We start from the raw sequence: 22,530 nt of genomic DNA on the forward strand, positions 1-22,530 counted from the left end.
GATCAAATATTGCTTAATTGTGTGTGAAAAACGTCCGTTTGTATCTGTCCAAACGAATGTGGTTAATTTATTAGGCATATAGCCGTAAAATATTGAAAGACTTTGCCATTCACTGACATGTACGACCTAACTTTTCAATATTTGGGTTGTCACATCAACTTCCGGTCATATTCAAAATGGCTGCTGAAGTGGCAGACTAAGTTACTAGTTGTTGTTTTAGGGCAACATTAACAATGATAAATGGAAATTGTTTTGAAAATATCAGGTCAATTTCTCATAGAGCTGAAGTGCGATTGAAATTGTCAATATTCTTAAATTACTTTTATGTTAACAGACTGCTGTGAGTCACCCCTCAACAAAAAAGTTCGAAGACCTATTAACAAATTGTCCTGATAAAGGACGCCACTGAGCAATATGCTAACTTAGCAAGGAAGTATTTCATGTAATAAAGAATTCCTTTTTGACTGAAAATGTGAACTGCTGATGGATGAACAGTCACTGAATGAACTCCTTGAATGTTCTGTTTGCTTAGACAGACTTGATCATACAAGCAAGGTACTTCCTTGCCAACATACATTTTGTAGACGATGTCTTGAAGAAATTGTTAGCACAAAAGGTGAATTGAGATGTCCAGAATGTAGATTTCTTGTAGAAGTGCGTGTAGAAGATCTTCCATCAAATATTCTCTTGATAAGACTTCTTGAAGGCATCAAAACAAAAAGCTGCACAGACAGGACAAGATCACCTGATAGATACACAACTGATGATCAAGCATTTAATTTACTTTCTGACAAGCATGGCAAGCAGGTAATGGGAAAGAAAGGACAGATTGCTCGAAGGAGTTTTAGTATATCTCTATGTAGGAAATTAGTTAACCATACAAAGTTGGCATTAAGTTATGATATGATTGTAGGATAAAACATGTTTTGACAATTTTAATTATAGGATAATCCTGCATGCCTTGGGCTTAAATGAGATTAGAATCAGCGGTATAAGATACAATTTCATTTCATTAGTGAACACTTCAAATGCCAAATTGAAGGCACATGTCAATTGAATTGTTCCTGATCATTTTACAGCTTTACAATGCCTGTAGTATAGCATTTTTAAAAGCATTCATACATGTATTTAAAACAAGTATTGAAGTGACCGTTTCTGCTTTTAAACATGTACACTTCACTCAGTTACTTTTGTTTCTCTAGCACTCAAGTCTGAGTTTTAAATCTGTATAAGTCGATGAAGCACCATGTCAGTCAGATTTTTTCAAGGTGAATTGTGAGTGTTACACCCACCAACATTTGTACCTGGGATATTGTATATTCTGGTTGTTAATTTTGTACTAAGAATCACTTGCCTGGGTATGAAATTCACACATCGGAGACATTGTAAACAATGTGTTCATTTAAATTTCTAAAAATTGACGACTATATACACTACTGTCAACACAAATTTTAATTTTTCCACTCTCCACAGTGGAGATATTTTGAGTGGAGTTAGTGTCTCCATTCTCCACAGTGGAGTCACAATTTCAAAAATTGTCTGTAATTAACTTCAGCTGTCTTTATGCCAAGATATATTTAATGGTTATTATGTAGTTAAATAACATTTCTGTAAAGGACAGAGAAAAATATTGAAAACTATTAAAATTGGGCAATTTTATCTTGGTTTTTATCTCGGTAGAGTCACAGTGGAGGACATGAGTGACTCCACTGTGAAGAGTGGAGAAATTAAAATTTCGACTGAAGAAGTGTATGTGTGAGGTTCGTCAGGAGGTTATTTTTAAACAGGAGTAAACATCGGTTGGTATCAATGAAAGTTCGAAATCGTTGAACAAAACTTATTATTAAAATAGATATACATGTATATGTATGTAGGTTAGATTTGAAACGTACTGCAGTGAAACTTCTCCAAACCGGACTCTCAGAAAACCGGCTGTTTTCAAAAGTCCCAGCTGATATACCTTAAAACCTGTGTGTTTTGTCTTCAATAGACCGGCCACCCCCTAAAACTGTACATCGGCCGTTTTTTTGCAGTTTTAGTTACATATTTCAAATAAAAACAACCTCTCGATTCTGGTTGCCCTGTTTTTGTTCACCTGTAATAAATGTGTCAACAAAACTGTAAATGATTACGTAATTAATAATTCATTCACTGACCGGTTTGCATTTCATCAGTGGACAGATGATAATTGAAGGGGACAGTTGTTTAAACAACAAATTTAATCCAGACATTACATTTTGTCACTGGTTGGCTGTTAATTGGTGTGTACACACGTCAGGCAACCGGGGTCATTTAATAGTACGATCTTTACGATCTTTAAACTGTCAATTAATGTGACCTGTACCCAAGCCAAAACAATATAGGGGTGAAATTATTAGATTTTCTTGATATTAATTACCATCAGTAGCCCTGATCTTTTAATACACATTCTTTCAAAACCGTGAACATTATTTAGTCGGCAGTATTGTTTGTAAAATCAAATCATTTACCAATGATGCAAGCTTTGAAATGAAATAAAAGGCCAAAAGTTTTGAATTGGCATTAAACATGTTTCGACCAACAAACTGACAAGGTGTAGGGTAATAGAACACATTAATCGAAACAGCTCTTAGAATGCATTGCTATTTTTCACAAAACCGGCCACCCCTATAAACCAACCATTTTTTCTTGTCCCAGAGGTGGCCAGTTTAGAGAAGTTTCACTGTATAAATAAGAAATATCTCAGAGTTAACTTGAAGCATTTTTAGCAGTTGAAAATGAGTGGCTGAGGTCGCCTTCTCATCCTATGGGCAACATATTGTAACTACAGATCATGTTCATAGTCCTGATTAAGAGTTTGTACTTTACAATTCATACATGTATGAATGCATTATATAGATGTTTTGTTACCTGTAATTAGTTTCTTTAATTTTTGGAAAAGCCGTTCAATGATCAGCACCTGACTGTTTTTACATGTCCGTCACTCAAAGCAAATTACTACAATCAATACTTACAAAGTGTTTTATTTACAAAATATATAATTATTTATAGTAATTATCAATTTTAAAGTGCAAAATTAAAATATCAGTAGATTGCATTATTACTTGATAAAAATATGAAGTAATATTTCTACATGATATCTCCCTCTCTTTGGATGTAGATGTAAATAAAAAATAACGAATAAACAAATGATAAACATGTACAAATAAAAAAAATTAGATGATGCTGAATTTTTAGTAAGATGACTAAATTTTTATCTTAACTGGAGTGCTCCAAATTACCTGAGAAGTAGAAAATGCATTGTATCTTACAATAAAATTCCTGTTATATCTTATTGAATGTTACGACTATTACAACATACAAACGGTCAGTGTTGGCTAGGTGGAATCTGGGTCTTAAACACTCAATATGTCAGTGTAACACTGGTCAGACTTAAGTGTTAGAGAATCTTTCCACTCTGAGTGTAATGTACTAGTAATGTACATATTGGTGTTCTTGCATTAATAAACTCGGAATCTTGCTTTGCTTCATACAACGTACCTATTACTAGATAATTTCTTATAACAATGCATGTACATATACCTGTAGTCACTTGAATTTAATAATTTACATGTCAATCAATTGTATAATTTTTGTAATTTCAGACCTCTGGAAAATTGCCATGTGCTAAAGCATTATACAACTATGATGGGAAGGATTCTGGGTACGTATGATTTATTGATTATCAGTTCTCAGTTGTTTTATCCACTGTATGCATATACATGTATTGCCTTTATTTTATGTTATATTTTTTTATGCATTGAGTTGATTGGTAAGATTGATATGTAATACAATCATTGTCAATGTCAGTGTACCTTATATAGGTGTATAGAAATACAGCATTTTATCAAAACATACTGTAGCATCTTTATACGATGAATAACATATAACTTGTAACATGATGTATCTATAGAATCACTTATCTACTTCATTAAACACACATAGAGTTAGGACAAAATTTACTGGCATTAATGTATTGAGGTACTTCGATTGAATAAAAAAAATGAATTAATTTGAACAATACGTGTTCATGTAGGGTCAGCACTGAAATTCCTTTGTAGTTGAAGTTAATACTTATAGAACTAGAATTCAGCTGAATATTCTCAATGTAAATTGTGCTTTTGGCATTGTTTTATTTGCAGAGACTTGTCTTTTAAGAAAGGGGATGTAATTTTACTGAAGAAGCAGGTTGATGATAATTGGTTCCATGGAGAATTTAATTCTGAACATGGATTTTTCCCAGCCACCTATGTTCAGGTAAGAAGCTATGAGATGTCAAAAATTCACCTTTAATTTAAAAAGAAAAGAAAGCACATACACATGTATTTTAATACATTTTATTACAAAATTTGCTTTTGAAATCAGAAATGCTATATATAGACATGTTAACATTTTGAGTAATTGAAACAGCAGAAAAACATGTATACAGTCAAACTTCACTTGCTTGAACTGGGATGGCTTGAACACCCGGGATTTCTTGAACACAATTTAAAGTACCAAACTTTTCTCCCACATAATCAATATAAAAAACCTTGAATTTCTCAAACACTTGAACTAACTAGTCGGTCTGTTTGGTAATAAATACTAGAGAATAACCCTCACTAACTCAAACTCGACAGCCATTTTGTCAGCTTAGGTAATAAAAGGTGTGAAAAACTGAAACACTATCATTAATCATAGTGTCATTTTAGTAAATTACAGGTAATGTTTAAGTCATCATTGATTAGGGAGATTTACTGATTGAAGTTCGAGAACGTTCCAAAGTTGGCATTATGAAAGCATCAAAGAAAATCAGATGAAGACAATTTATTGTCCAAGGAACTCGAACTTTTTAAAAGCAAGCACAGCATTTTTAATGTCCACATATCAACATAACTTTCCAAAAGCAAATGAAAAATATCCTAGAGCTAACAAAACTTTGTAAGAAGTAAGCAATTTCTAAAGATAAAGTCCAACTCAGACTGGCAAGGAAAAAATCTGGAAATAGACAAACTTCAATTTCTTGAACTCCCGATAACTTGAACACATTTCAATGGTCCCTTGGACTTTGAGCTACCGAGGTTTTACTGTATTGAGTCTTTGGTCTATTTTGATATATGATAGCAACAATTGTTCTTATTAAAAAAAATACTAACTATATTGCTTAGATTTAATTAAGTTGTAGATTGAGGATTTATCGACACTGTCAATTGTATAAATGCATGCTATTTGTAGGGAAAGTGTCATTACTACTCAGGAAGAATCATAAATCTAATGGACTTACAATAAAAAGTACAGTGGTACTTAGGGCTGTTCTATTTAAATCTACATGGGAAGGGGGATACCAATTTTTTATTTTTCTCTAAAAAATTTCAATACACCTGGTAGTTGGGAAATTTTGATGCTCTGATTTCCCAAAATTTAGTACTACATGTGAGTTTTTCAACAGATTGATTATTTTTTTATATTCATTTTTTTTTCTGGTGGTGGGGGATATTTAGAGTATCTATGATATGTTGCGGTGGGAGGGATATTTAGAGTATCTATAATATGTTGGGCGTGGGAGGGAATTGTAGCCCAAAATGTCTAATCCCAGGATATCTAAAGCTAAATTTACCTAATTAGACCTTTAATTCCCAGAATGTTTACAGGTAAATTTTACCTAACTAGACCTTTAATTCCCAGAATGTCTAAAGCTAAATTTTACCTAATTAGACCTTAAATTCCCATAACATCTAATCACAGATTTAGGGTAATACCCAAAATGTCTATAGGTAAATTTATTTTAACCTGAATTAATGTAAATCAGAGTTTTTTTCCCCAAAATGTCAAACAATATTCTAACTGTATAGAAATTATTACTTTAATTTTGAAAACAGTTGTTTACAACAATCTTTTCCCATGTGTGTTATTCTTTTGCTCAATTCAACACTTTATCATTTGTTTCCACACCAATATTCTTTGTCCATGTTGTCAGACATATTTAATTATAAAAAAACAAAAAACAAAAGGTGTCAATCGAAGACCATTTTGAAAACCTTATAGGAAAAATTGTAATGGTGCTTGGCTAATATGATTAAAAATATAAATAAAAAATCATATTGTCAATGAATATTACATTTTGTTTCATTTATTACTAACTTTTTCTTTTTAGACATTTTGGGAATAAAACAATTTTTGTCATGAGACATTCTGCGCATAATTTCATTAGCCATTCTGGGATTAGACATTTTGGGAACATTCAAGTGGGGGTTGGCAATTTTTTTTATATTGGTCTTTTACAAGTTGCATCCCCCATATCAATTTAAATGGAACAGCTCTTTGTATATAATATTTAGTATCCTATTAGTTTTGTGTTATCTTGGTCTGATTTAGTTGGACAGTGTCATTATTTTGTACACTTTTGTTATTAAAGTTGATTGTATCTTTTTTCAGGTCTTGGTACCATTGCCTTCAACGATTCCACTGTGTAAAACTTTGTATGACTTTGAAATGAAAGATGAAAGTGATAAAAAAGATTGTCTATTCTTCAAGAAGGTTTGCATTTACAAAATCTATAAACAGTGCATGATTTTTTCTGTTAACATGAATACATGTGTATGAAGTTTGGAAGTAAAATCAGATTCAGGTTATATAGATATTTGATTTCTATAACATGGTACAGTATGTATATTCAACAGAATTTATTATTGTCATTGTACAAAACAAAAGCTAAAACTGCAAATGAACAAGAAAGTAGGACTGTCTTTTGCTTGAGTTCACAGGGTCAAATCTCAGATTTTTATGTCTTCTCCCATTTTTCTGCTCAGGTGATGGAACTCCTGTTTAAGATGTTTTAATGGTAAAATAAAATTGATTTAGGTCGATATCAGATGATTTTTATATATTGTTTACTTTTGATAATACACAATGTTACCTTGATAAATTATTTTACTTTAAAGTTTCAACTTCTACTGTAGTATGATAGAGCCATTTACAGTACACCCAAAGACTATAGATTCTCAAACTCCCATTTCAGAGTCACTTTTTGGGGTGACTCCAGGAAAATTCCAAACATGCCATAAAAATCCTGGAGTGATCTTGGCATATTTCTTCCAAAATGCAATAAAATACTGGGAGTTTTTGATTGCCTTAATTATCCTTTGAAGTACTACCTACATCCTGTCTTACCTGTTAGGTGAACATGATTACAATACACAAGGTAATAAAATACCTTGAGTGATTCCAAAGTACTCCCAAAAAGGCAAAAAAATACTCCCAGAAGGAGGATTTTAGGAGTGGATTTCAAATGGTGCAGAAACCATGGAACATTTTTAATCATAAAAAATAATGTTGATTTAAAACCTTCTGATTTTGAGTTTCAAGAGTTATAACAAGTATGATGTCATCAAAGTCATAATACTTTAATAAAACCAGATAAAACTTAGCTTTGTTTCAGATGAGGTAATATATTGATTGAAAGAGAAAGGACCCTTAGGGCCCAGCAATAGCAACTTCAAATTCATTTACCTCTTTAATGTTTATGAATTACAGGATGAAACCATTACTGTATTAAAGAAAGTTGATGACAATTGGTTAGAGGGGAGAAAAGGAGAGAAAATAGGCATATTTCCTGTTTCTTTTGTGGAGGTTTGTATATTATTATAGTATTAATTTTTAAGTTGTATAACAAGAATGGATATAGTGAGTAAGTCAAAGAGACAACAACCCCAACCAGGATGAAAAATGTTAGCTTCTTCTCTTCTTTATAAGCTTCCACTTAAAGCAATACACTTTTTTTCAAAGTTCCAAAGTCACAGTTTATAAAAATTACAATCATACACCAGTGAATATCCACCATGTATTCAAATATATGATTAAAATCTATAATAATAAAACAGAAGCAATAGTATTAATTTACTTTTTTGCTCTTTTTCATATAAAGAGATAATGTTTTTGCGTAAATTTAGAAGAAATATACAAATGTATTTTATATCATATGTTATGCACAAGTTATCATATTTTCACTTTCACAGCATTGTCATTCAGACTGCAAAACTTGTCAACTGTGATAAAGATAGTACCGAAGTGTTAGCTCTGTTGATTTTCCTTACTACCAAACTTTTATCAACATGTTTTAATGCACATTTATCATGTATTTGTCATATTCTTTTATCTTATTTTGAATTATATATATCGGAAACTGGTCCAGTGGAACTTTTACAATTGTAACTGTAATTTACTGCAGAAATTCGGCTTTAATACAGACAGGTATTTGTTTTCAGTTGAATGATGCAGCAAAGTCTCTACTTAATTCACAATCTAAGTAAGTAGTTTATTTATGTCGTGTTTGTCTTAATGTTGATATCAAATGTATACATACTATTAATTGATTTATAAACCTTTTATGTTGTGTTTCACTGTCAAACTTTATACTTGCATAAATACTATTAAATGAAGTTATTTTCTTTTTATACAACTATAAATATATTGGTCATATGATGGTATCATGCTGTCGTTGCCAACCATGTCCAGACAATAACTTGAGTGTTAGTATATAGGTCTTTATGAAATTATACCACAAGGTCCCATACCACAAGGAAGGCTTGGATTGATTTTTTTGGCTGTGACTTCAATCATTTAGGAATTATAGGCCAAAAAACCAAAACAACCATTTTCAGGTGTGCAGACAGTAAATTAATAGATCTCTTTGAAATTATACCACAAGGTGTCATACCACAAAAGGAAAGCTGAGAATACTTTTGGGGGGTTATAACTCAAATTGTTACGGATTTAGCGGCCAAAAAAGGGGCCAGAAGAAGCTTTTTCATGAAAGTGATAAAATAAGCGAGAACACAAGTGAATGAATCGCTTTGATATTGTACTATAAGATGCCAAACCCTGGATATTGTAATATATGGTTCCAAACGACCAAAGGAAGGCTTGGATGGATTTTTGGGTATTATTTCTTGGACTGTTTCTAAATTAGGGGCCAAAAACAAGCATTTTCTTGACAAACAGTGAAACTGAATTGGTCTCTTTGAAATTGTACTAAAGGAAGGCTGGGATTGATTTTGGGTTTGTGTTTATTGAGGAAAATTAGTGGCAAAAAGATTTACTTAAAGCTTTATTGATGTGTCCATACTTGCCCCAACTGTTCAGGGTTCAAACTGTGTGGTCATATCAAGCTGTGCACTATGAAGCATTTCATTTTTTATTGCAATTGGCTGAGCAATAGTTGTTTTCTTTTTTTTTTTTTTTGGCTTTTTCATAAAATTATTAAATCATCAGCATTTTTCAAAACTCTTTCCACATCATAAGACAGGGTTAACACTGAAATATAAAGACATTGCAATTTTTCAAATGAATATTACTGGATAAAATTTGAAATTTAAGGTGTATGATTGTTAGGTCTCTTGACTAGAGTTCTTCTCTACATCTAGTATATTTAAGATTAAGATGTGAAGTCTTTCAATACAGTTGTATAATGCATGTACATATATGTTGTCATTTTGTTTAGATAGATGCACAGTGTAATCTATGTTAACCAGTCCTAAATAAACCAGTCATATTCTGAAGCCCCTTTAGCTCAAGTCTGGGCATTTTTTACCTGCACAAACCAGGCATCAATTATTGCCTTTGTTTGTCATATTGGCAATGTCAAGGAGGAGTTTTCTAAAAAATAACTTTTCATTTTTTAAACTTAAACACCCTCGAGATAATTTTACTACCTACACTGATGATATTTTACTTCAATGACCAGCTTTAACAGAGATACATTTGTATAGATGAGTTTGGTTATCTAAGATTTTACTGTACATGTACGTGTATATGTATGTATGTTATATATTTTTATTATCATATCCCATGTAGCTTTTGCAGGCTTATATTTGTGTTTTACAATTGAATTTCAGTCCTTCCTTGCATGTTGGTAATTTAATATTGCATGACCGAGGTGCAGGGGATGGGGTTCCTCAATCCTCAACTCTGGCCTCTCTGGTAAATCAAATGCCACAACAGAAACGGCACTCATTTACGGCTTCTCCTCAGAAACCACCATTGGCAGCTAGTCAGCATAATAGAAGGTAAAGTTGTGGTTTGTATGTGTATCCTGATATACTAATGTGTATATTGTAAATACTGTTTTGTCTCTATAGATACTCTTCTATTTAATATGTTGAAAGTCCTTTTATTTGATTCATACTCTTGTTGTACTGTATTGTTTTACCAGTTAATTGAAATATTTAATTTTTGGATTTGTAATGAATGTGCAGTTGTCAAGTAAGAAAATCTATTTTGTAGTTCTGTTTAAAAAAATAAAAGTTTTTGTACCAGGTACATGTAAACATTAATGTTCTCTTAATTTGTATGGTTTATCCGAACAATAAAAAAATATGCCCACTTCATTGGGACTTGACTATAAACCAGTAGTCCCAAGTCTTACGCTGGTAAAAGATTATCTTTCAGACTAGTAGTATCTAAATAAAAATTCTCAAAATATTGTTTTGGCCTGTGGATAAAAAATGTTAATGTGAAGAATGATCGTTGAATATGGTTAAAGGATACTTTGTTTGTCTTCTTGGTTCTGGACATGAATTGCTTACTATTTTGTTTTGTCTTTTAGCATGTATGTGCTAGCTTTAACAGCATTTTTAAATTATATGATAACTGTATTTACACATATATTTTTGTAATTGTATAACTGCTTTAATTATTGATAACTGTATAATGGGAGGTTTAAAATTTATTCTTGATTGATTCATTGAAAGCAATTGGAACTAATTTCTTTATTTCTTATTGAAGTTGATAGAAATAGAGGTTTTTTAAATTACAGATCTCTAGAATTAAGCAGTAGTGGGAATCTAGTAATTGCCCCCTCCTCACACCCTCTACACAGATCCAGATCTCCTCCTCCTGTACCATCATCAGCTACCTCAGTCAGCAGAGTCACAACAACAACGGCGAGTAAACCGCCTACCAAGTCCAATTCTGATGTTGCCAGTAAATCTTCTACTGCCTCGGCATCAAAGCCTACTTCTGCATTTCAGGTGCGCCACTGGTATAGATATAAGCATGTAAAATACTATTTTGAATGGATTGAATTATTAACTGTATTCCATATTGTATTACTGATATTGATGTGGCCTGTTTCATCTAGAAGTTAAAATAGACAATTAGGTATTATAACACAATATTAGAAGCATGTTACTAAGGCCTCTAGTTGTTGATTCCCATGATTTTTATTGTCACTCTGAGTTGGATAATACAGTAGTCTTCTATGAGACTTCTGAATCTGTCAGATTCTAACTTCTAGAACAAAAGAAAATGAATTCTTCTTGTTTAAGACCATGGCATGATTGAGTGTAACAGAATTGCAATATTTATATTTATTAGGGTTCATTAGGGTACAATATTTTTTCAAACCTCAGTCTTTTTTGTTTTTGTTTTATGAGTGTGTGGGGGGACGTGTTTTACATTTATAAGATTCACTGTGTGGTTCCATCTATCAGTTCATCCATTCTTGTACCTTCAGAATGCAAATCCTAGATATATATGCTTGGAGCCTACACAGTTCTTATTTTTGCCCAGTGTTTAAGTGAGATATATGTATTTGTATTCAGGACCCTGGTTTTACAAGAAAATCAGACAGTGCAAGTGAACTACAAGCAGGACCTGCTATAGTGGATGCTTCTAAACTATCTGGTGTAAATAGTCCAGTGTAAGTAATAATTTATGATTCCTACAGTTTCCACTCTGGTTTGGATACAAATTTACCCATTACGACATTGGGGTAGATCAAAATACAGTTAACCAACTTATTTTTGGGGATACTTATTTTGGGTTTCAGGGAATCCAGTCGATTTCACTACTACATGTATTTATTTTCATTACCAACAATCTTTTTAACATGGATTTCATAATAAAGGATATTTCACATATTTGCAGGAATTAATTTTCATGATTTTTTTTCTTGCCTGTGAAATTAGCAAAGACAAGGTAGTTCACAGTATTGAAAATCATGAAATAGACGAATTCCTGTTATTCACTTTTGATTAGAGTAAAGATGAGAAAAGTCATTGTATTAAGAAATTATTTTGTTGTTTCTTACATTGTTATTTGGAAAGTTTTTATGAAATCCTTGTTAATTCTTCCATGTTTTTAATCGATAAAACCTGCTAAGACAAAACTTATGGAAAATCTAGAGAAATCCCTCCCACCAAAATTTCAAATGCTTATATCTCAAAAATGAGCACACTGACCCATCATATTTTTAATTCAAACTGTTCTAGCATGAAGGACCTTAAAAGATTTCACAACCCTTTTAAATTCTTGTTAATTTTAAACAAAGCAGTGAACTTCATTCTTTATTTTTTTTACATTCTTTTTTTTTCAGGTACACAGCATTATTTAACTACAAGCCTCAGAGAGAAGATGAAATAGAACTAAGGAAAGGAGAATATTACACAGTATGTGATAAATGTCAGGATGGCTGGTTCCGTGGACAATGTTTAAAGACTGGGAAATGTGGTGTTTTCCCAGGAAATTATGTACAAATGGTCAGGTATGGTTTGTTTTCTTTATTTAGGTAGAAAAGATAGAATTATTGGTCTTGTGGATATATTTTAAGTGCACTAAATGTCACAACTTGCTTTTTTACACATTTATTTAACCATTCTTGGAACGCCTTTTTTTTGTCTTTAATTGTTACATTTAAGTCAAATTTTCTATGTTTTTTGTCATCCTTCTTTCATTTCTTTCATTTCTTTCATTTCTCTCTCCACATTTAATAGGATAACAAATAAATAGCTGTAATTTCTATATTTTTTGGTACAAAGTTTTGTCTTCATAGAGTAAGATAATCTTCCATTTGTATTCTTGTTTGATTTGTTGAAAACAAAGGGGATAGATATAAAACATGCTTTAACTCAGCTGTAAATTATTTAATTTTTAAATTCCTAAATATGAACATGGAAAAATTGGAATTGCACTGTATGTGTATGTATTCAAATGTGAAAGGCTTCAAAGAACAAGATATTGGTAATTGTCTTCTTAATAGATGTTTGCTGTGTAAGATTTTGTAAATGAAGTCAGTAAAGGGTACTGATAATAAAGAATTATTCATAAAATATTGTTCAATATTTTGAAAAGATCTTTTACTTTGAAGGTTACCAAGTGCTTTCTTACCAGTCAGTGGAAATGTGATGAACATTCATTCAAAAGGAACAAATTCCCAGGCCTCTTCCTCCTTAGCTACTTCTGTTACTATGGCTACAACTTCTGGTCAACAAAGAACAAGTACATCACCTAGTCGACAAGGTTCATCTCAACCACAGTCAAGTGTATCGTCAAGGCAACATCAGTCTACAGCCCCACCTCCCATTACTCCAAGAAGCTCAAAATCATTAGCCAAATTTTCATCTTCATCAGCTCTACCTTCTAGATCAGGAGATGGTAGTAAGTTGTCTCCTCACTTACACACCAGTACAGAAGTACAAACATCCACAAGGATGTCAACTGAGGCAAGAACTTCTTCAAGGGGTCCATCATCATCATCTCTTCAACCCCCATCAAGTGGAAGGTCAAAACACAAATCCCCCTCTAGATCATCATCCCATGCTACTGCCAATGGTATAGAAGGTCGGTTGGACCTTAGTGTTACTTCTGGGCATTCCAGTCATCATAGACCTTCTAGCTCAAAACAAGTTGTGTACAGGAAGCCACAGCAAGTGTGTATGGCACAGTCTATGTCCACATCAAATAATATAACACCACCAAACATTGTTGCAGGTGCTACAGGTGAAATACCTGGTTTAAAGGATAAGGTAAGATGATATTTTAAATGCATTTTTGCTTGCAGCTTCCTATAGCCATTTAACAAGCTGTAATGCTTAGGGAGTACAATTTATTTTTTTAAGCCGAATTCTTTGCAAATACAGTGACTGCTGTTGTTAATAGAATGAGAAAATGAATTGTCTTGTTGACATTTAAAACAGGTCATTAGGGTACGTACATTGTTAGTCTAGTCACATAATTTTTTGGTTTCTTGAGAAAGGGTCTTACTCTTACCTTTGAAATGCATGGAAACTTAGTCATTTAGAGAGCGTTGAGTATAGTAATGAAATTAAAACATCTTTCTGTTTAAAATACTGACAAAAAATGACCATTGTATATTTTTACATGACAAAAATGTTAAGAAACGCAATAAGTAATTACAAACATATCATTTATCTGCCAACAGTCATTCAGTCATTGATAATTTATTTACTCATGTTATGCAAATGGCTCAAATTTACTTAATATGTTTGCTTTGAAAGATTTATGTACATAGATTTATTAAAGATAGTTTATTCTGTGATTCTGTAAATATGTATTAACAGAAGGACAGGAAGGATAAGGATAAATTAAGTCTTGTGAAGAGATTGACATCAGGAAAAGGAAAGAAATCCAAATCTTCAGGGCATGATAGTGATGGATCTGGAACTGAGAACAATCATGTCAGGTGGGTACTGGGCAATGGAGGATTTACCATTGGATTCAGACCTGTTTACCCCTATGCTTTTGGCGTATTTTTAAAGATTTTTGGCTTAAAAATACGCTCTCCGCTTTACAAAGAAAAACAGGTGTACAAAAAATTAAAACATGATTTTTGTCACTAAAAAATGATTCTTGCGAACTGCGTTTTAAACCTCTCATGGCTGATGGGTAATAGTGAATGAAAACACTAGGGAATCCTGAGTGGATATCCGGTTAATTTCCTAGACGCTTTAATCGGGCTCATATACCGAGGGTTGTTGTAAATGCTGAAGTGACTTTGCCAATCATTAGTTACCCGTAGAGCGTGTAGTGGCGATTAAAATATTTCAAAAAGAAAAGAGGATGATGAGGACCCACCCGTAGTGTCTGATACTTGTGTGAATAAAACTGTTCTTTGTGAAATAATTTGATGGTTTTTTTAAATACAAAAACAAGATTTGTGTCTGCAATCAGAAGTTACCAGGAGCTCAACATTAAGCTAAAGAAAATATATACATACTCAGACTCATGTCATCTGCGTCACTGAAAGGGAAGGATAAGAACAATAACACATTAAATTAAGATTATGATAATTTCTTTCTTATGGTGTATCCATCTGCACCATGAAAATTTATTTATTCAACGGGTCATAGTTTTCCTTTCCTCGTTTGTCTATCCTGGACTTGACTTTTATGAGCAACTTGGCGGGTGTTTCTAGAAAAGCAGAGGACGCTTACCCTACCGATGCACTTGGTCCATGCTCCCAATTTTTAGTGGAGTCCGAGTTGCTTATTTGCTTTTGTTACTTTGTATGTATGATTTTAGTTAGTTTATGTTCTTTGTTGTGTATGTCTGGTCTTCATCCCTGGATTACATTCTTTTGATTATCGCTATAACCTTGGTTCCCTTGACTACTCTTTCTTGGTATAACAAAGTCAGAGAGTTCCATTCATGCTAAAACATGAAGCATAAGTCATCATAAGCTTCTTCACATACTATATAACCAAAGATGCACCACCAAAACATGGTTTTAGTCCTAATTTACAAAACTACTCCTAAAACATCAAAACTACTCCTTGACAAGGCTTCAACTTCTCCCTGGTGTAAAATGAGGTAAACTGGTCTGAACTTTCTACTGATATTTTGTGTTTTTAAGGGTAGGTTCAATAAACCAGCAACTATTTTACGTAGAATAAATTGTCAAATGAATCATGTGCATGTTAGTGTGTGGTTAAGACTATTGATATGATGGAAATTCATTGCAATTCAATTTTCAGAAAAGTTTCATTCAATTTCCAAAAAAAAAAAAAGAGTTTTAAATAATGGCGTTGATTTCATTTAAAAGATATCAAAACATTTAGAGGATAAAAGTCTTGATAAAGTGTGATGATGATCATTTTCAAAATAGAATAACTACTGGGTTCATAATTAGAATTATTGGCCAAAATAAAAATTGGTGATACAAATGTCATACAAAATGAAACATTTGGTATTATGTACTCTAGATTAAGTAAACTATTGATCATTCTTATGTTTTCTGCATAACTTGGTTTGACTTCTTTTTTCATCTTTTGTAAGCAGAATGCAGGATTTATTTACAGTGTATATGAGATTTACACTGCAGTTCCCAAAAACATTTTTTCAGTTCCAAATGTTTCTTTGCGCTATTTTTTTTTTTAAATTTAAGTGCTTGAATCTTTCTTGTTGCCTGTGAAAATACAGTTTGTCTTCTATCTCACAGATCTGGATCCTGCCCATCAGATAGTAGTAGTCTTTTAGGAGCAGAGGGAAGTCAGCATGTGAAGACTGGTTCCTTCGATTCCAATGTACCCCTTGTTCCCCATAAGCCAAGTAGACCAAAGCCTGCTGTTAGAGAAAGGTACAGAGATAATGAATTGTAAATACATGTATAAATGATCTGTTTAATTTTAATTTAGTTCATGTTTTTGATTATATCTTAGACACTAATATCAATCCTCAGTACTCAGTGTTTACGAAAGCTCTGCACAATCTGTGATATTAACCATAAGGCAAAAATAAGAGTAATGATTATTTTATGTATACAGATGAAACAGAGAAATCCATTCCATTGACAAAGCATCCGACACTTACAAAATATAGTATACAGCTATGAATAGAAATTTATCCCACCCCTGAAAAGCAAGTTTTTAATAGTGATGTAAGTGTTTGTGAAACTACGAATGTTAACATCTTTATGCTTCACTTTTATCATCAATTCTTAGAATAGTTGTAATGTATTATATATTTTACAGGTATAGATGTGTTGCACCATACCCTCCTCAGGGTGAAATGGAGCTGGAACTGAAAGTTGGTGACATTGTTAATGTCTACAAGAAACGTGAAGATGGCTGGTTCAAGGGAACTCTTCAGAGATCAGGGAAAACAGGACTATTTCCAGGAAGCTTTGTAGAAAGATGTCATGAGTACTGTAACACTTAGGTTCTGATTGAGTTACTTGTGTCTAAGAATTCCTAGCATGTGTATGAGACTATTTATTACTTGAAGGTGACATTAGAAAGGTCTAAATTTCAGGGGTCCAAGTTAACTTTAAAGACAAACTTACATGTATTAACTAATGCCATTGCAACTTGATATTAGCGCAGATGAAATAGCACTAGTATCCTACCAAAATTATGGAATTGTTAGCAGAAAGTAAGTGTTGTTCGGTTCAAGACTTCGAACTTAAAGTGTCTTCTGGGGGAAAGTTTTAAATTGAGTGTTATAGAAGGGAAGTGTCATTTTTGTATTTCAATATACAGGTAGGGAATTCTTTTACGGAATTTAAAGGGGCTTTAATTTGAACCTCTGTCACTACTACCAATGCAGTAAACAGAACATTTCAGAGTGTCTAAAGCTAGTGTGTTTGAGTCACTGCCAACCAAAGCCTATAAACTCAAGTCAGGTCTACCAGCTTATACCTCTCAAATGAGATGTTCCTATTTCACTGTTGTTGCAAAATTGTGAATTTTATTTTTCTATTTGCTATGATAACTCTTTTTTTTACAGTTGGTGAATCACATTGTATGTTATTCATTTTGCCCTCAATTTTAAAGAAATTTTCAATAAAATTTAAATACAAAATATTGAAACCAAAACACTAATTTGAAAAGACTACTTTGAAAGTATCATTGTTCATGAGGTACCAATTTTCGTGGTTTTCATGGGTATGATAAAACATGAAATTTGGTTCTCAACGAAATGGAAATTTTTCATTTGATTGTATGATAGAGATGTCAAATCCAGGAATTCTAGGATCTAAAACTGATCATTTTTCCCTAAACCATAAAATTTCGTACCCATAAATAATAGTATTTTTATGGTATATGAAAAGGGTCAAGGATATAGGACATTTACCTTAATTTAGATTGAACAAATGATTGATATAGAAGTACTGTATTTTGTAGTATTGTTATATTTAATACAAGCCATCCATAGTAAATATGTAAACTGATAAGCAATATAGTCAACTGTTATGATATTATTAATGGTAATTGAGGGATATACTGTGTACAAGCATGTATGGTGGTTCTGGAGTTATTTAGATTCGCATAATTTTTATGTATGGAAACTGCTTGTGTGGTGTGTTGTACAACTGAATTTGATAAAATATTTTAGTGAAAACTTTTGTTTTAATTCAAGGCAGTGACATGTGATATTTTGGAATTTGTTGTAATTCATTTCAGTCATTTTAAAGTGATCAAAGTGCTTCCACCTGACACACAAAAGGAGGTAAAAACATCTGTCAGCCATTTTCTGTGATAAGTCATGTGATCTTTTTTTCTTGCATCAGTGTAGTACATGTAATGTGACATGTTGTAGTCCATTTTTACATCCATTTTTCATCAAACCAGTTTTCTATGGTACAATTGTTAGTTTTACTTATACATGTATTAAGTATTCAATGAAAATAAGTTTGCATGCACCAGAAGTCTTACAGTTTTTTTTTTTGGTTTTGTTTGTACCAGTGATAACTTCAAGGTATAGTGTCTTATCATGTCTCATATATAACTCAACTAAACCAGTGGTACTACAAGATAAAATACAATATTTTTAAAGTTTTTCCTTCACCTAGGTATTTAGTCCCAATAAAGATTCGTTTCCTTTTTGTTCAAATAACCATGTGCGTGCAAATAATTTGTATCTTAAATGTCGGAATTTAAGTTTCAGAGCAAGGAAATCATCCATTTTGTTAAGGTAATACATGTAGTTGTCTGCTGGTCAGTGATATCTGTTGTTATAAAAATTGTACCACACTTAATCACTATTTAATAAACTTGAAAGTTTTAAAGTCAATAAATGTAATATTTTATTCATATTCATATTGACGTGATATTAGCTAGATATGTTTTATTCACACTCCAACTGGTTGCTTTAGCTTAATTTGTGAAATGTAAATTGTCTTTTAATGAAATCTGTTATAACTAAAGATTTCATAAAACTGCAGTGTTATTTATATTCAGATATATGAAAGATAGTGCTGTCACAATGAAAGAACTGATATGAAAAATGACAGTTATACCCTTTCCACTCATTTCTTTACCCTGACCTGAATTTTTGCCAGTTGTAGTTCATTAAAAGGCCAGCTGTGTTGTCAGTTATTATGCAATATACGTGCTGTAAACTATATACCAACTTTTATTTGAAGTGCCTATCTTGGACACAGAATAATTTAACTTTACAAAAATATTGTAGAGAAAAACAGAATTCAACTGTTTGTCCTACTAGTGTTATAGAGGGTCAACAATTACCTAAAAAGTTATTCATCTTAACCTAGGATATATAAGTTTGTTTATCTTGGCCTAGGATGTAAAAGGTTGTATTTTCAGTCTTGAATATGTTTCATATTCATGTAAAAACTGAGGAAAATTACCACCAAGTAGGAAGAACTGCAAGTGTTTATTTCTGTTTTTGTGAATTACTATAGATGTCTTAAAAGCCAAGTAAATATAGTGCGACTGTTAATATCTGTTTCAGCTATTTTTCAGTTTTTACTGAATTGTGATGAGTTTGTAATGGTTTACTGTATATTAATTTTCAAAAAACTATAACATACTTTATGAGATATGAATTATTTACTATTCTTAGTCATACCTGATTATTTAGATATATATACTCCATAATTCAATTATCAGTCCACATATTGTTCAAAACCAGAAGAATTGGTCATTCTATTTGCATTTAAAAGAAGTTGTCTTTATCAATTATGCATTATATTAAGATAAGTTCCAAACTGTGTTTAGTTTATATGTATTTATGTATATGCATTACTGAGGTTGTTGAACATCCAAAAACTTAGATTTCAACTTTTTTTGTTTTCGTCAGTTTGGTAAAAAAAAAAAAAAAAAAAGAGGAATATATATTTTAGAATATGCCCTAATAAAATTTTGTTTTTAGAAAACTGAATAATTTAGGATTTTTTTTTGGACAAGGAATATTTCATTAATCAAAACAGTTGTTATCACGAAAATGGAATTTAGATAAATTGAAAAAGGGATACATTCCTAAAGTCCTTTACATCCCCCTTTTATACCTGTATTTATTGAGCTTGAATTAACAGTACATAAACATCCATTGTTTGTGTGTCACATGGTAGATATGCTATTTGTGTTCACCTTTGCCTATTAAATATCAGCCAGTCTGGTGGTTGTCATCAAAATATTGACTGATTTGTATAGAGTTGTGTCCTTTTACAACAATCAGTAATTTCTGGAACATGATAATCCATGGTTTATTGCTTGTTCAAAATACAAAAGTAAATTTGTCACAAGTTTTGATTAACTCTTTGTGGCTCCTGATTAAAACATAGAAGAAAGCAAGTTAATATGTGAATTTTAAGTGGTTAGAATATTTACATTAATATGGTGGTTGTTTATAATGAATTGTCTTGATCATTTGACCAAACATAACTTAAAATGCTCAAGGTATTTATTGACTTTACTTAGAAAATCTATAATTAGAGTTCATTACAAAAGAACAATCATTAATGAGTGTGTCAGTTGATAAGGAATAAAGAGATAATCTTCGAAAGATACCAAATCACAAGATGAAAGTTTTCTCTGCTGAAATAGTAAATACATTGGACTTTTCTATGAAAGGTCAAAAGTGAGAGACAATTGGTTGTATTACTTTGAGTAGAATAATAATTTGCAATACAAAGGTTGTTGGACATATTTGTTATGTTTATAACGTTATTTTCACTCATGGTAGTGTAGTTTTAATCTCATGTTGGTCATGATGATTTATTTTTTAGCTGTTTATTTGATAATAAATACACCATGCATGTGTATCTAATGATGTAATAAATCTTTAAAATACATAATATACTGGTGTTTTACTTTTGTGTTAAATGTTGCTGTAATTTGCAGGCACCGATCCAGATTTTGATAGGGGGTTCAGAACATAAGAGGGGGATTTCCCAGGCTATTATTTGCCCAGAGTTCACAGGAAATTAACAAAAATGTTTGAAAAAGGGGGTTCCAACTCAGACCTGCTTAAACAGAAAAATGTTGTGGAAATGACTTGTTTTAGCTAATCATGACCTGATGCCCTATCGTATCCTAGAAAAGGCCATGTGAGCTTTTGTCATCTCTTGTTGTCTGTTGTCATTGTCTGTTGTCATTGTCTGTTGTCCCTTATTAAATTTTCTTTAAAAATCTTCTCCTTTGAAACCACTGAACAGTATTTGATAAAACTTGGTGACCATCATTCTTGGCATGTTTACTCCCAAAATTGTATCCATTATGGTCCCTTGTCAAAAACATTTGTTGCTGTTATTAAAAAATGAACATGGGAGTACATTTTGTATCACCATATATTTTTGTTTAGATCTCAAAAACCATAACCCATAGAAGAAATCTGAGACATCTCAGGCCCTTTGGCTTGTAGAGACCTATCTTCCCTGAAAATTTCAAGAGTATCAATTTACTGATTTTACAAGTTATTGCCCCCTTTTTTGTGCTGATTTTACCTTTTTGGCAGTTTTTGCCTATTAATTAGGAAAAGAAAACTGATTGATGATTATTGTAAATTGTTAAAATATTCAGTATTTCAATATCTAGTTGTGGTGCAAATTTTAAAAAAATCTGTTCACACTTCTTGGAGTTGTGGCCCTTTAAAGTGTCTTTTTTTTTGTTTTATCAGTTTTGTCTATTATTCAGAAAAAGAAAGTAGATGGACAATTAGTGTAAATTGATAAAATGTTCAGTATTTCAATATCTATTTTTGGTGCAAATTTCAGAAAAATCTGTTGATACTTATTAGAGTTACTGCCGTTGAAAATGTCATTTTTTTAGGTTTTTATCCGTTTTTGCCTATTATTTAGAACACAAAAGCAGATTGATGATTAATGTAAATTGATAAAATGTTCAGTATTGTAATGTCTATTTTTGGTGCAAATTTCAGAAAAATCTATGAACACTTTTTGGAGTTGTAACCCCAGAAAGTGCCATTTTGACCATTTTTCCCAGTTTTTGCCTGTTGTTAAACACGCTGTACAAAGTATGTAAAGATCTATGATTGGTGCAAATATGGGAAAAGTATGTTGATTGCATTTTTAGGTCACCTGGGCTGAAGGTCCAAGTGAGCTTATGCCATTATTTTGCATCCGTTGTTTGTCCTCTTTCGTCTGTAAACTTTTCCCATTTTGCTCCCCTCGACCAATTTTAACCAAACTTAGCAGAAATGATGTATGCAAAAACTTCTACATAATATCCACTTTCGATTCAGCATGATTTAACAAGAGGGCCGCCACAGGCCATTTAAGCTTCTATGACCATATGTGAGCGATTCAGGCTCTCTAGAGTCTCTAGTTTAATGATTTTTTACACTTTCAGCCTGTTATTCAATAAATATAAGAAGAATGAGGATTAATGTTAACAGCAAAACTGTTCAGTATCATGACAAATATCATCTATGCAAATTTGGTGAAAGGTGTTAACAATTATTAGCTCACCTGGCCTTAGGCCTTGTGAGCCATTGCCATCACTTGGTGTCCCGTCGTCGTCGTGAACAATTTTTCAA

General features: G+C 32.1%; 1 protein-coding gene across 2 annotated transcripts; it reads left to right on the top strand.

The window, feature by feature from the left end:
• Window positions 1–151: 151 nt before the first annotated feature.
• LOC148604132 (E3 ubiquitin-protein ligase SH3RF3-like) lies at window positions 152–20,830 on the top strand. 2 transcript variants are annotated; one of them, XM_088550783.1, is made up of 14 exons: window positions 331–807; window positions 3,624–3,682; window positions 4,161–4,275; window positions 6,433–6,534; window positions 7,531–7,626; window positions 8,262–8,302; window positions 9,891–10,061; window positions 10,811–11,024; window positions 11,598–11,695; window positions 12,371–12,538; window positions 13,142–13,799; window positions 14,355–14,476; window positions 16,232–16,369; window positions 16,764–20,830. In XM_088550783.1, the coding sequence occupies exons 1-14, from the start codon at window positions 484–486 to the stop codon at window positions 16,948–16,950; spliced, it is 2,493 nt and encodes an 830-aa protein (XP_088406909.1). In that variant the 5' UTR covers window positions 331–483; the 3' UTR covers window positions 16,951–20,830. The 2 variants fall into 2 exon arrangements, with proteins under 2 accessions (XP_088406910.1, XP_088406909.1); XM_088550784.1 differs by lacking the exon at window positions 9,891–10,061 and having other exon boundaries at window positions 152–807.
• Window positions 20,831–22,530: the final 1,700 nt, after the last annotated feature.

This window comes from Perna viridis, chromosome 10 (assembly GCF_037379345.1).
Source record: "Perna viridis isolate PV_CMFRI_1.1 ecotype Kerala chromosome 10, ASM3737934v1, whole genome shotgun sequence".
Classification (NCBI taxonomy): Eukaryota; Metazoa; Mollusca; class Bivalvia; order Mytilida; family Mytilidae; genus Perna; species Perna viridis.